Source organism: Panthera onca, chromosome A1 (genome assembly GCF_046562875.1).
Source record: "Panthera onca isolate mPanOnc1 chromosome A1, mPanOnc1 haplotype 2, whole genome shotgun sequence".
NCBI classification, from domain to species: domain Eukaryota; kingdom Metazoa; phylum Chordata; class Mammalia; order Carnivora; family Felidae; genus Panthera; species Panthera onca.
Genome location: NC_138339.1, coordinates 109,410,504 through 109,426,180, shown reverse-complemented (window position 1 = coordinate 109,426,180; position 15,677 = coordinate 109,410,504). Strand labels below are relative to the sequence as shown.

At 33.5% G+C, this 15,677-nt stretch overlaps 1 protein-coding gene across 4 annotated transcripts in view; it reads left to right on the top strand.

The window, feature by feature from the left end:
* Positions 1-15,677, top strand: part of KIF2A (kinesin family member 2A) — a 67,823-nt gene that overhangs the window by 45,128 nt on the left and 7,018 nt on the right. For 2 of the 4 annotated variants that reach the window (XM_060635696.3, XM_060635695.3), the window contains exons 10-20: positions 415-505; positions 643-706; positions 1,280-1,371; positions 1,726-1,868; positions 2,238-2,442; positions 3,163-3,273; positions 4,838-4,905; positions 8,211-8,324; positions 9,190-9,340; positions 12,894-12,995; positions 14,936-15,071. In XM_060635696.3, coding sequence (XP_060491679.1) covers positions 415-505; positions 643-706; positions 1,280-1,371; positions 1,726-1,868; positions 2,238-2,442; positions 3,163-3,273; positions 4,838-4,905; positions 8,211-8,324; positions 9,190-9,340; positions 12,894-12,995; positions 14,936-15,071 — 1,277 coding nt within the window. The remainder of the gene's footprint in view (positions 1-414; positions 506-642; positions 707-1,279; positions 1,372-1,725; positions 1,869-2,237; positions 2,443-3,162; positions 3,274-4,837; positions 4,906-8,210; positions 8,325-9,189; positions 9,341-12,893; positions 12,996-14,935; positions 15,072-15,677) is intronic. The other 2 variants (XM_060635698.3, XM_060635697.3) reach the window with 1 other exon arrangement.

Below are 15,677 nucleotides of genomic sequence, written 5' to 3'. Positions count from 1 at the left end.
CTCTTGATTTGGTTTCTTTTAAAATGTTTTTGCTTTTCTTTGTATAAATGTTACTTGTCTGACTAATATTTTGATATTTTGTTTATTTTTTAAAACTTTCATATTGTCATATATATATATATATATATATATATATATATATATATCCAAGCTTAGCTACTGTCATTTTTTTTTCTATCCATTATTGTGACCATTGTTTATTATGGAATTGCTTGAAATTATGCTTTAAAGAGCTTTCAGCAATATTAAGAGGAATTATTTAAAATTTTTAACGTATCAGTGGGCTTAGTTGTAGTCTGACATTTGAGCACATTGATTTGTTAAAATGATTTTGTTTATTAATAAGACTTGATATTTTATTTATTTAATTTAAATATTGACAGCACATTCTGACTAGTATATTTTATTTCTAAGGTTTACAGCTAGACCACTAGTTGAAACTATATTCGAAAGGGGAATGGCTACATGCTTTGCTTATGGGCAGACTGGAAGTGGAAAAACTCATGTAAGTAATTCATTATAGTTCCATCCTGGTATGAAGCTTGTTTATTTTCCTTATAGCTTAATTCTAAGACCTATTTTTTTTTTAAGATTTATTTCTGGAAAATGTCTACTATTTTTTATTTCCTTTTTAACATGTAGACTATGGGAGGTGACTTTTCAGGAAAGAACCAAGATTGTTCTAAAGGAATTTATGCGTTAGCAGGTAACTCTTTTTTTGCATATCATTTGTAATATTCTTGAATATTATTCAAATGGCTTTGAAATAAAACATGGAAATATTGTTCAGGACTTGAAGGATAACCATAAAGCTAAACTTACCGTATATTATGTCAGTTTTAGGTTGTCAGACTGCTTGAAAAGAATTGTGAGATTAAGTGTTTTGGACAGAAATCTTGATATTTGTGTCATTTTAATCTGGCATGTTGTTAGAGCTTAGTATTTGTTGTTAGATAGTTGATTTGTGAAAAGCTTCTGTTTGGTGTGGTTATGGAAATAATCTTACTATGACCACCTATAATTTTATGTTATTTATAAAGATAATAGTAGCATTCTTTTACTGAACATGAAAGAGAATGGCATCTAGACCCTAAATGTCAAAAAACTATTACTATTTTTTTGTAAAATAATGTTCACTTTAGTCTTTATTGTTATTATTGATCTTGTCATTCTAGGTAAAGATTAACTGATTTTCTCTAAGTACAGAAAATTTGAATTGCTTTTCAAAGATAGTATTTGTAACATTTTAACAATTTTCTCCATGTGAAATTCTTGATAGCTCGAGATGTCTTTTTAATGTTAAAGAAGCCAAACTATAAGAAATTAGAACTTCAAGTATATGCAACCTTTTTTGAAATTTACAGTGGAAAGGTAAGTGGAAACTTAAGACTCTGATTTGGAGGGGGAGGGGGAGGAGTGTTAAATTGTGGTTTAACATGCATAACATAAGATTTAGCATTTTAACCATTTTTTTGTGTACAGGTTCAGTGGCCTTAAGTACATTCATGTTGTGCAACCCTTGCCACCACATTTTTATATATGTTAGAATATTATGTTAACATTTTTTGAGGTTTTTAAAAATTCCCTTTGAAATGCTCAACTTTTCAGTATTGAGAATTATTCTAATTACTGTAATTTTCTGAAATTTTTTGGACTCTGATTTTTTGGACACTGATTCTTTTTTTCTTCGAGGCTAGTTTTCTGATTTGGATTTTTTTGAAATAGGTGTTTGACTTGCTAAACAGGAAAACAAAATTAAGAGTGCTGGAAGATGGAAAACAGCAGGTTCAAGTGGTGGGATTACAGGAACGGGAAGTCAAGTGTGTTGAAGACGTACTGAAACTTATTGACATAGGCAATAGTTGCAGGTAACTCATTTTAATTAAGGACAACTTAATTTCTTAATTAGTTTTAGATACTTGGGGTTTCTAAACAAAGCAAAGGTGTTATTCAGTGCCTCTTGGCAGTAAAAATTTGTTCATAAAAACTTTTACTGTTACTTGTAACTCTGAGTGACATCTACTATGTTGATAATCATACTACAAGTATACTAGAAGTGTGCCAGATTAAATTGTATGAATCCAGTTGTATCGAAGTGTTGTAACTCAGATTGTCTTCATTTGTATTTAAATGATGAGAACTGGATAGTTTTTTCTTGCTTTTTAGTGAAAATACTCTGGTTTGAAGCATGAACTAAAAGGGTTTTTGTATGTAAAATATCCTTAATCACATTGTAGGACATCCGGTCAAACATCTGCAAATGCACATTCATCTCGGAGCCATGCAGTGTTTCAGATCATTCTTAGAAGGAAAGGAAAACTACATGGCAAATTTTCTCTCATTGACTTGGCTGGAAATGAACGAGGAGCTGATACTTCCAGTGCAGACAGGCAAACCAGGCTTGAAGGTGCTGAAATTAATAAAAGCCTTTTAGCACTCAAGGTAAATAAAATGCATTTAATTGTGAAAAGTCTTGCTTTTGACTTTAATTTTGAGTATCTACAAAATGACAGCACTTGTAACATCTAATAAATAAGAGAAGTTATCAAAATTTACTTATGTTTACAGTTCTAGATTTATATTGTGCTCAGAAATTTTCTTTACACATACTCTTTTTTTTTTTTTTTTTAGAGTGAATAGAGGACCAATTTTGAGCCTACTTAGGGAGGTTCCATAGGGCTTTAGTCAGTCATACTGTCTTAGAAGAAGGCAAGGAACCACAAAACTCAGCTAAGAAATAATGTCAGGAAAATGTGGAATGACTTTCAGTGAGAGAGAGGGGGAGTGTTACATCCGTTCCTTGACTACAAAAGGAAGGATTGAAAAGACTACAAAAACATTATGTTTTTTCTTTTGTAGTGCCACTTTCAAAGTTTAGCTTTTTATCCTATTGTCTATTACTTCTAAATAGTAGTCATAGTCTCCAGAAGAATCTTTTGGAATGATAAGTACTTTATTGTTGTTGTTGTTTAATTTTATTTTCTTGAATTAAGATTTATGGGACCATCTTTACTGTGCTGTGCTGTAAACCTGTTAGTAGGGTTTCCAGAGCTGATCAGATGTTAAATGTTAGGGTTATAGTAAAAGATCTTTTAAATATATTAGTTAAGATTACTCTTTATAAGAAGCCTAACCTGTGAAACTTGCTTTCTTAATTGGCAGGAGTGCATCAGAGCCTTAGGTAGAAATAAACCTCATACTCCTTTCAGAGCAAGTAAACTCACTCAGGTGTTAAGAGATTCATTCATAGGTGAAAATTCTCGTACCTGCATGGTAAGTTTATTTTTGTTTGTTTTGTTTTAATTCTGAATAATGAATAACTCACACTATCTGTGGAAAGATTATAATGCACATTAATAACAAACATTTAAATCCTTCTATTGTGAGAGATACAGTGATACTTAAGATGTGGTCCCTGCCAGTCTGATAGAGAGGATTATATTGCAGTTATAATGCATTCTACTAATTCCAACATCTGAGTCTTCTTGAGGTTGGTCTTCATTGATTTTTATTTTCCTTGAGTATGAGGCACACTTTTCTGTTTCTTAGTATGTCTAGTAATTTTGGGTTCTATCATTTTCACTATGAATAAATACCTTAATGAACACTCTGGATATTCATATCTTCTAAAGATTATTGAGTTTTTTGTTGTTTTAGCCAGAAGTGAACTTACTTGAACTTCAAATTCTTGTCTCCCCTGCTTGGGGGCATCAAATGAAATAGAAACCTGTTTAGTTCTTTTAGACTTAGCTATGTTGCTTAGTGTAAGCCTTGTGTATGCCTGCGTCACGGGTCAGCCAGAGATTTGGGGCAGTTTATATGAAGAATTTCTGGGTATCAAGATTACCTCCCTGCATGGTTATCTCCCTCTTCTGGGACAAAGTCACTTTCTAGCTGCTATAGTTCTACCTCCAAACTCTGTCTTTTTTTAAAAAAAAATTTTTTTTTTAACGTTTATTTTTGAGACACAGAGAGACAGAGCATGAACGGGGGAGGGGCAGAGAGAGAGGGAGACAGAATCGGAAGCAGGCTCCAGGCTCTGAGCCATCAGCCCAGAGCCCGACGCGGGGCTCGAACTCACCGGCTGTGAGATCGTGACCCGGGCTGAAGTCGGACGCTTAACCGACTGAGCCACCCAGGCGCCCCCAAACTCTGTCTTTTTTTTTTTTTTTTTTTTTTTTTTTTTTTTTTTTTTTTTTTTAATTAAAAAAAAAATTTTTTTTTTTAACATTTATTTATTTTTGAGACAGGGAGAGACAGAGCATGAACGGGGGAGGGTCAGAGAGAGGGAGACACAGAATCTGAAACAGGCTCCAGGCTCTGAGCTGTCAGCACAGAGCCCAACGTGGGGCTCGAACTCACGGACCGCGAGATCATGACCTGAGCCAAAGTCGGCCACTTAACCGACTCAGCCACCCAGGCGCCCCCCAAACTCTGTCTTTTAATTTAACCTGTGAAATGTCAAGTTTCTAATGCAGTTGTAGTTGCCCTGTGTGGGAGCAGCAGGGCTTGCCCTTGGGTGGAAAAGCTGATGTGTGGAGGTGGGGAGGGAGGATGGGAACACTCAGTGCTATTCCTTTCTAGGTGTTGACCTCCATTTTCTGCCTGATGTAAATTATTTTTCTAGTACTTTCAGAGAGTTGTTTGTATTTTATATGGTTTATAATTATCATCTGATTATGGGTGTGATATAGCAAATTATTTTGGAGTTTAGATATCATAAGTGTTTTCTTTGTTTAATAACTATTTTAAGATTAGATCTTAATGAGCTATATGTTGATATTATTGTCTTCATCATTTATAACATTTTCTTTACCTTTGCATTTTTCTCCCGTAGATTGCCACAATCTCTCCAGGAATGGCATCTTGTGAAAATACTCTTAATACATTAAGATATGCAAATAGGTATGAAAAATAGTTATTCAGTTTCAAATTTGAGGGGAGTAGAGCAGTATTTAGTTTGACTTAATATCTGATGGGATAAATTGTATTACATTTTTCTCTCGGTTTTTAAAAATTTTTTGCATGTACATTAAGATGGTATGTAGAATCCTTTGGTCAAGTTCTGAAAGTAAATGGAAATGTGTAATTTGGAAAGAGATTTGGATCTTTAGTAGAATTAGTCTTTCTTTCAAGAACATGATTACATTTTTCTGTTTCACCAAGTTATATTTCATATTATTTTACAACATCTAAGTCACGCAAATTTTTCGTATTAGGTGAGTCTGAGGGGACCGGTTTGGTCTGTGTTTCTGAAATTGTTTTTTCTGTATGCTAAAAAGTATTTCTGACAATATTAAGTGTTTTACATGGTGGAATCTAGAGGTTGAGTAAGTAATGATAGCACATTTCTTTCTGATGTTCTATATGAGTTACATTTTATTATTCATGTAATTAGTGTTACATACTTTAATGGGCAATGGCATTATTACAAATGAAAGGACAGAAAGCATTATAGACTTTAATCAATTTATTCTTTATAGTCATGAAATGCCCTTGGAACTTTGGATTATGATGGGCATATTTATATTTGTTTCATAAATTCCTCCCATTGCTCTTGTTTTGAAAAAATGACTATATAGTTTTAAATTTCTATTATCACATATTGCATTTGTGATTTTAATTTTTAGAGATCAGATTCCTTTTTGTATTCCATTTCTACTGTGGACATTCTTTGAATTTTGCTGAACCACAAGTATTTGTCCCGTTTCTTTATTTTAATTGCTATGGAAATTTTGTTTTTAATCTTTTTTAAAAATGGGAAGTATGTACACAGAAAAGGGCCAAAAACATAAGTGAATAATCTAATAAATATTTATAAAATGAAAATTCTTATCATCAGGTTGAAATAGAATGTCTCTACCTCTCCAGAAAGTTCCTCATATGTTCCCTCCTGATTACAAATCTTGAATAACATGTCCAAATCCATTAACCTCTACCCCAAGATAGACATTGTCTTGATTTCTGTGGCCTAATTTTCTGGTTTTTCTTTCTTTTTAAAAATTGTTTAACTGCCTGTGACTGTATCCGTGAAAATATACATAGGTAGCTATCTATATTTGAACATTACATAAATGGAATCATACCCTTTGTTCTTTTGTAACTTGTTTTGTTCTTTTTCTTTGTTCTTTTCTTGTTCTTTTGTTCTTTGTTCTTGTAACTTGTAACTCTTGTTTCAACTGAAGAGATTTTTCAAAATGATGGTAAAAACTGTTGGAAAATATAAGCCTGTTGACATTTTATAAAAAGGTAGTAAGATAAAATAACTTCTTTTAAAAATATAATGGATTATTATTCCTGAATGTAAGCCCTTAAAAACTTTAAATTATAGGCTCTGAACTGCAAACATTTATAGTCCTTTTAATTGATTTTTATAATGAACACTTGTAGTATGTAGGGTTTTAATCATTAATTTTAAATGCTTCTTATTTCAAAAGTGTTCATGGGAGAGATGAGAAACAGCTTAGTATAGCAGAATATTACCATGTTGTAGGATTAAAACAAACAAAAATCTCCATGTCTTCAGACTTCAAACTGCACAGGACTCTCCCTAAGGTGAAAATGTTATATCTGGCCATGTCTCTAGTTCATTTAGGTTCTAGTAAATGTTTTAATTTGTTATCCTGTAGTGTAATTTATCTGCAACGTGACTAACCACCTGGGACAAATAATTCTGTCTTTTCTTTCTAAATCTCTAGGAATAAAGACTTTCAACCTCCCTTGATAGCTCATTTGAGGAATATGATTCCTGCATAGAATATTTCCTGTTTGAGTTGGGCAAGAGGTCTTGGAGTAGAGGAAAATATTAGGCCATTAGGGTAATCTAAATTAAGAGATTCTGAAAGAATCCTAAATGAAAGAATCCTAAATGGAATTGGGAACAAAAAGAGTTACGTCACAGTTAGAAATTTAGTCAGTCTTTGTTGTAAATAAGTTTTCCAAAGTGACCATAAAGGATGAAGGGCAGCAGAATCCCATATTGAACCTTTGACATCAGACATTACCAATAGGTTAAAGGAAGATTGTAAATAGAAGAAATAGTTAGTTTCATCTACGTGATATTATTAGTTTGATCTGTGTGACTGTTTATGACAGTTATGTTATGACATGATTTAGATGAAACCTAAAAGAAATAATGAAAAAAACAGATGGTTAGTATATTGGATTTTTAAATAACATAATGTTTGTACTCAGAGCTAGGTTTGAACCTCACTTATGCCACAGTCTCATTGAATAACCTTGGGTAAGATACTTTATTTATGAACCAGTGTCTCATCTCTGAAATGGCAAAAATAGTATCGCAAGATTGTTGTAAGAATTAAATAATAAAGTGACTAAAATTTACTAATCGTAGTATCTAACATGTACGAAGTACTTAATAAATATTGCTTACTGTTATGAAATGGGATTGGCCTGAAGGGGACATAGGGAATAACAAAGATGGGGTCAGAAAAGCTGTAATTTGGTTAAATATAACCATTAGAGACATTAACAAAAGCAATTTAAATTCCATTGCTAAATAGCCTTTTTTTTTTTTTTAAGTTTTTTTAAGTTTATTTGAGAGAGAGAGAGAGAGGGAGAGTGTGTATGTGATCAGGGAAGGGGCAGGGAGAGGGAAAAAGAATCCCAAGCAGGCTCCACACCATCAGTGCAGAGCCTGACATTGGGCTTGATCTCACAAACTGTGAGATCATGGCCTGAGCTGAAATTGAGTGGGGCACTCAACTACTTAAGCCACCCAGGTGCTTCTAAATAGGCTTTTTCTTAACCAGGGTTCTTCATCTGAACCAAACACAAAAGATTATTTGAATGACTGCTCTCTCAGTTTGTACCAAGGATGGGTTATAGCTAATACCATTCTAAATGCATGAGAAAGAAGTTAATTCATTACAAACAGTGGATGCCATTAGGACTTAATCCTCTTGTGTTCTGTTTTAAAAGACTGCAAGAGTATTGAGGGCTCGTTAATGCTGATATAATATTTGTGGTATTGACTGCACAAGGAAATTTGATTAAGTAGTCAATAGGACAGAGAGACTCAAAACCTTAAAATTGATTATTTTTTCATTATTCTAGATGCAATAAGTCAAAACAATGTTGATCTCTTTTTCTAAATGAATTAAACTGAATACTGAATGAAAACTTGAAATGTGCATTGCTGTCTGTATAAGAGCATTTTCTTTTAATTTGTTGCTGTTTTGGTGCTGCAGAGTAAAGGAGTTTGGAATTAGTCCATCAGACATTCCCTTCTCACAGGGTAGTGGCAGTCGCCCCGATCTCTCTCCTTCTTATGAGTATGACGACTTTTCTCCTTCGATTACCAGGTCTACTTCCCTTCTATGCATAAGATATTTATTATAATAGTTTCTTTTGAATTGCATTACATATAAATATTTCATTTATACTTCTTTTGTTCTGAGCCATTTTATTTTTCATTTTCATTTCATTTGGCAGGTGGTGGTTGTACTGCATGATCTTCATTTTTGTGTACTTTATTAATTTATTTGCTTTAAAGTATTGATGTAGAATTCAGGCTTCCTATTTCCCCTCATATTTTTAAGGATGATGTCATCTTTGCATATTTACAGTTGAGAGATAAACTGTCTCATTTAAAGTGAGAAGTTTACCTTTATTTCCTATGTTCTTATAAATTTCCTTGTCTCCAAGGAAATAACAAGGATCCTCTTGATTTAGAACATGTACCCTCCCACTGTGTAAATTGAAGTGTAATCGGTAAACGTTTTTTTAAATGATAGAAGTTTATAACTTACAATCTTGATACAAAAGAAATATTATTTCACATGTAGCTCTTTTAATAGAGCATTATAACAACTAAAAAGTATGCAAAGTGTATTCTCTGATTTTGGCAGTAATCCATTTATTAAAAGTACATTTTTCTGTTTATATAATTCAATTGCAAAAAGTTTCTTTTTATTAGCTAATTATCATTTATTCCGTACAATAACTATATTTGAAATAATTGTAAAGTTACCGCAGTAAATTCTGAAAGTTAAATAGCCAAACATCCCTTTGGTCTTCCTGCAGATTTCAGGTAAACTTGATCTGGAAAGCTGACATCATCAGTCTTAACATGTTTAATTGAATTCTCTTTTTATTGAATAGGTTGGCATTTTCTTGTTCCTCTGCATGTGTCTTTGTTAATTTTAGGTACTTCTTATGTGTTTATAGGGTGAAAGAATTGACTGTGGATCCAACTGCTGCTGGTGATGTCCGTCCAATAATGCACCATCCACCCAATCAGATTGATGACTTAGAGGCACAGTGGGGTGTAGGGAGTTCCCCTCAGAGAGATGATCTAAAACTTCTTTGTGAGCAAAATGTGAGTGACAACATAGTTATAACTATCTGTTTTTAGTTCGTTTCATCAGTAGCAGAACTTAATAATTGAAAACTACTGTCTAAGTCAGGGGTCAGCAGACTGACAGCCTCTGGGCCAGCCATCTGTTTTTTACAAATAAAGTTTTACTTAATTGTGGCCAGTGCTTATTCATTTACAAGTTGACTGGCTGCTTTCTTAGTACAAAAACAGTGACAAAGACTATAACGCTCAAAGGCCCAAAATAGGTACTGTCTGGCCCTGGAAAAAGTTTGCAGACTCCTGGGGTGCCTGGGTGGCTGGTCAGTAAGCTACTGACTCTTGACTGACTCTTGACTGACTCGATTTCTGCTCATGTCATGGGTTTCATGGGTTTGAGCCCTGCATTGGGCTCTGCCCTGGCAGCTTGGAGCCTGCTTGGGATCCTCTCTCTCCCTCTCTCTCTGCCTCTCTTCTCACACTTTCTCTGTCTCTCTCAAAATAAATAAGCTTAAAACAAAGTTTGTTGACCTCTGATATAAACTATAATTTTTTTCAGATTTTATATCAATATTAAAGTTCGGGGATTTTAAAACTAACACAGGGAAAAAAGCAAATTTAAGAATTATGCATACCGTATATTATACATACAGCTTAAAAACAAAATTAACTCGGACACATGCATGTATATTAGAAGGATACCATGGGCTGTATCAGAAGTCAAACATGGAAAAATGCTAATAACATTTGTTAAATATGGTTGTATTCTATATGTTTGAAATGTCTAGTGACATTTCATAATTTAACATATGATTCCCGATTACTCAAAAAATTATATCCCCCATTTTATAAGGACTACGAGGTATATTAAAAAGTAACAAAAAAGCGCAACACACAGTTTCACATAATTACTTTAACATATTGAGGGGATTCCTTTATGTGAGATGTGAAAGTTTACATAATTAACTTTTAAAGAATTTTAATTATTTAAATATTTTAAAATTGTGTTTTAAATAATTTTTTAAAACTTCATTTTTAAAAATTATATAGTTTTCTACCCTTTTTTCTCAGAATCTTATAGTAATATTTTTTCATGATAAAAAGTGGCATTTACTAATTTCTTACTACATGACTTACATTTGGTAAGCATTTTATTTATTATCTGATGTAATCCTTAGAATTTGATGTGATAGGTACCATAATTATCTGCTTTTTAACTGATTTTCTAAAAGGTGAAGGAAGTCAACTAAGATCATACATATAGTAAGTGCTAAAGCCACAACTGAAATCTCCATCTTTCTTATGTGAGAGCCAAATCTTAGGTCCACTAAATGTATTGCTAGCCGCAATAATAAAATACTCTTTGGAAATTATATAACTTTAAGTTAACGTTTTTATGCTTTTTAACTCAAGTCCACAATATTCTAGAGCAACAAATGGGCATACTACTTTTTGTTATGTTGTTCCAAATTATTGTCTGTTAATAATGAAGGGCTTAATGTAGTGGTCCTCAACTAGGAGTGACTTGACCCCCTAGGGAAAAATGTGTGGAGACATTTTTAGTTGTCACATCTAGTGGGTAGAGGTCAGGGATGCTATTAAACATCGTACAAGGTATAAGACAGTCTTCCCTCGAACCCCAAATGTCAGTGGTGCCAAAATTGAGAAACTGGTTTAAAAGTAAGAGTTCTAAACTTTGAACCATAGAAAATAAAGAACTGAAAATGAGATTCTGACCTTAGTCTATCCCCCATCTCCAAAAGTTTTGAAGCAAAAGTATAGTTGCTTTTAGAATTCTTAACACAAACCATGTATTGTACTTAGATATGGTGCCTTTTACGGATGTAGAAAGCCAGAACAAGATGGGCCCCCTCTGTAGCAGACCTTTTCTGTTTTATTCTTACATCTCTTGGGTTGGGTCTTTGTAGGACTTAATAATTTGGAGACGCTGGCTAGATGACGAGAACTGATCCAGAGGTTTTTTTTTTTTTTTTTTTTTTTTTTTAACATTTATTTATTTTTGAGACAGAGAGAGACAGAGCATGAACGGGGGAGGGGCAGAGAGAGAGGGAGACACAGAACCAGAAGCAGGCTCCAGGCTCTGAGCCATCAGCCCAGAGCCTGACGCGGGGCTCGAACTCACAGACCGTGAGATCGTGACCTGAGCTGAAGTCGGACGCTTAACCGACTGAGCCACCCAGGTGCCCCGATCCAGAGGTTTTTAAGCATAATATCATGAGTTCTTGCAGTCTCCTCCATATTTGAGAGTGTGTGAGTTTTGCCACCCCTAGGAAACTTTGAATTTTGCCACCCCTGGGAAACTACCTTGAGGTGGCTCAGAATTAGTTTTTAGTTAAGTATTGGTTCATGTGCATGTTAAGTTTTAACAAGGTAAATTAAAATGGGATAGTGTCTAAGACTTGCCTTAGAGATAAAACCAACACAAGTACACAAACTAGAAGATAATAAAGTGCATTAGAATTCCAGAAATAGTTGCACAAACAGAAAAGTCTTCTAAGACTGCAGGGAAATGATAGGAACTTGAACAATATTTTAAAGCAAAGGAAAGAAGACATTCTGGGCTTTAAAGGGAGGTGGGCAGGTAAAATGAGTAAAGTTGGTTGAGTGTGTTTATTGGAGAGAGAGAGGGAGTGAGGGAAAGAATAATGCCTGAATGTCTTAATGAAAACAGATGCCTGTTTCCCAAAGAGAAGATAAAAAGGTCATTGGCTAACTTGAATGTATAAACTTGTAGTGATGGTAGCATACGATGAAAGAGTCACATGTCTCTTTATAATATTTAACCAAAATGTGTACGTATGTTTAGAATTGTGTATTTTGTTTGAAAAACATTGCTTTTTCTACTTACAGTTTATAAAGTGATTTTAAGTAAACCTTCTCCCTAAAGCCACATTTTGAGGAAATAAATCATTAGACATTGGGGTTGGGAAAGAAGCTCACAAAGAAGGCGAGGCTAGAGAAGTTTTCACTTGATGTAGGACCACAATAGGAATATGTTATATTCATGTATGTGGATTTTTTGTTGATGAGGTAAAGTTGTCATTTGTCAGTTAAGATTTCTCTAAAAACTGGAAGCACGTTATATGGTGTAACTCAGAAATTAAGACTGAGTAAGAGTTGAGACCTTCCAAAACACTAATTTGATAGTCACAGTCATGAAAGACATTATCTTGAAATCTCTTTTCTGGTGGAAAGATGTATAAGACATACATATGATTTAAACTGTTAGTGAAAATTAAACAATATTGAAGAAATATTTCAGCATCTTTATTGCTTTCAATAAATATTTTTGAAAAGTTGCGCTATTCCAAAAGAGATTGCCTTTTTAGGGTAATTCTGCAGTAAAGTCTGTGCTAAATGAAAATTATCTCTTACTTAATATGCTTAAATATGGGATATCTTATTGTGGCTTTGCTTTTTATATTATATTTTCATAGTCTTTATCTTTCAAACCTCCTCAATTTTTAAATGGCATTTTTATAAGTGACCTAGAAAAACTATTTTTTTGTAACATTTAAAATGTAAAGTCCTAATTTTTAAAACTGTTCATCTTAAGGAAGAAGAGGTTTCCCCCCAGTTGTTTACTTTCCACGAAGCCGTCTCACAAATGGTAGAAATGGAAGAACAAGTTGTAGAAGATCACAGGGCAGTGTTCCAGGTAAAGTTAAGACAGGACCTTACATCAAAATGTTTCTGTAGGGAAATTAACTAAAAACTTTCATAATACTTCGAATATCACACCAATCTAAAAATTTACTTATTGTATTTATGTGTATTTTGGGGATATATGACACGGGATATTTTGAACACAATGATTGATGGTTACAATGTTTATTTTGCACTATGGTGAAAGAATCTGGTTTATTTACTACTGTTCTGTTTTATTTGCTTTCTTTAGTTGTCCATTTTTAGAGAAGGGTTGAACTTCTCCCCTCCACTATCCTTTTCTCTCTTGTTAGGTCAGTTTATTTGACAGCAGTAAGAAAAACTTCTAAGGGTTATCAGAGTAGTTGAGGAAATACCTTTCTTTGATTGCTTTAGGAGAGGTAGGGTTACTGTCAGTGGCAGATGAGTAAGGGGTGTTAAATCCTTGCCTGTCACAGCAACTCCTGACGTATTCATCCCATTGTGTTCAGCCAGTTAAAAGCACGTTTACTTTATGATTTCCCTCTTGATCCCCCTACTGCCTTTTTAACAAGAAAATATCCTAGAGGGTGATACTTACAAGGAAGCGTAGATAAAGTTTGGATATCATTATGGAAACTATAAATATGTTCTGAGAAAAAAGTGAACAATAGCTCAGTCTTTCTTTTGACCTGTGTTCTTTCTCTGATGTTGAAGAGATATTAACATGACTCAGCTGTAGACCATTTGAGCACCTGGATGAAAGGCTTAAAATACAAGTGAACTATTAATTTTATAAGTTGACAATAGGATGTACATGCATTGAAACTGTTAACAGTTTTAGTCAAACTCTTACTGTGAGAATCTATTTAAAGGCCTAGATGTTTAGATTAAATCAAGAAAGGACACTTGTAATTTAAGAAATTTGTGTCCTTTTGGAGCAAGGTGTCTGTCAAAAAAAAGGACCATCGTTTCCCACTCTGCCATTTTATGGTGAAATCTAAAAAGTTCTTTGCTCTTTGGCAGAACTGGATGTTTTGAGTTTCAGTCCAGTATTCTTTTTACAATTCCATTTATTGTTCCTCCATACTGTGATCTGCCATTTCTTAAAATAGGGTTTTATTTTAAAAAAGTAAGTAGATAGCTAAGGAAAAAGAAAAAAATTGTGGGTGTGTGTGTGTATATATATTTAAACTGATACATGTATAGTTTTCTAATAGATACCTAGATTAGCTAATTCTTACGATACACAGTCCAGTTATAATTAGCCATTAAATTGCATTGAAAGCTAGAAAGTGCCCATTTTTATATCCCAAAACTCTTTAATTCAGAATGATCTGAACTTGTTAATAATCAGTATGATTCATTACATTGCTAGGAAATGAAACTCCTAAATTCCACATTATCTAAAATCACTTAAGAATGAAGGGTTTCCTTAAAGCATGTGTGAATAGTAAGTAGCTACTATTTAGTGGTTTCTTTGACTCTTCTAAAATTGGCTGTCCCTTATAGTTAAAATAATTTTGAAGAGCTGGTGTTTAACCACTGTGAGGCCACAAATGGGGATGTAAATGCTAGATGATTTACAAGTTCTAGGCTACCATAGACCTCATTTGATTGCTCATAGCTTTGTTATACCCATTTTCCCCCAATTTTAGGGATAGCTACTAAAATTTTGAGAATTAATGTGCTCACTGATACTTACGTGTTTGATTCACACCCTTACCCAGGGCACAGTAAAAGAAAAATGAAGTTCTCTTGCTTGGCTTATCATATTTGTGTTTGTGTTTGAATTTAAGGAAATATTTCTTAATTTTATTCTGTAAATAAAGATGTTTTATACTTACTAAATTCTCTAGTTTTAAAGAATTCCATCTTCAGTATGTTTGGTGATATTTAACATATGCCAACGTTTTTAATTGGTCTTTGTCTTACAGAGAGGCTTATTGGATTGTTGAATTTTTGTCCTTTTAGGAATCTATTCGATGGTTAGAAGATGAAAAGGCTCTCCTAGAGATGACTGAAGAAGTAGATTATGATGTAGATTCATATGCTACTCAACTTGAAGCTATTCTTGAGCAAAAAATAGACATTTTAACTGAGCTGCGGGGTAATTCCTTTTTCATTTTGGTGTTTTACGTCTACTTAATATTTGAATATAATTAGTAGAGGATTTCATATTGCAAGAGGACATCTGAAATAAAAATTATGGGCACCGTTAATACATTTCCAGAGGTATTTAAAGACAAACCAATCATTCTGTTTTTTTTTTTCTAAAAACATGGAATATCATTTCAAGTGTTCTTTAGTTCTCTTTTCTCTTTAGGCATTTGTAAAGATAAAAGCATATTATGATTAAAGAGGGAAATGTATTTTAACAAATTTGTAAATTTTATACACTCATTCAGATTTTTAGTTTGATCGGCCAGTGCTTTTCAGAATGCTTTTGCTTAGATTACGTCTTTTCAGGGCCATCTCTTCTCCAGCCTCCTATCTGCGTTCATCTCTTTTCTGTGCATCCGTGTCATGTTTTTCCTTTGAACACTTGTTTTAAAGCATCAGGGGGAAGGTTTCAAGACCTTGAGCAACTCAAGACCTTTCAGCAACTATTCTTTCTGCTTTGCTAATGAGGGAAGCATGTGACTTACCCACATGCCTTGTCTTCTTGGCTTTTTATAATTAGGTTATCTGTAGCTTCAGAAATGCATTTATTGTA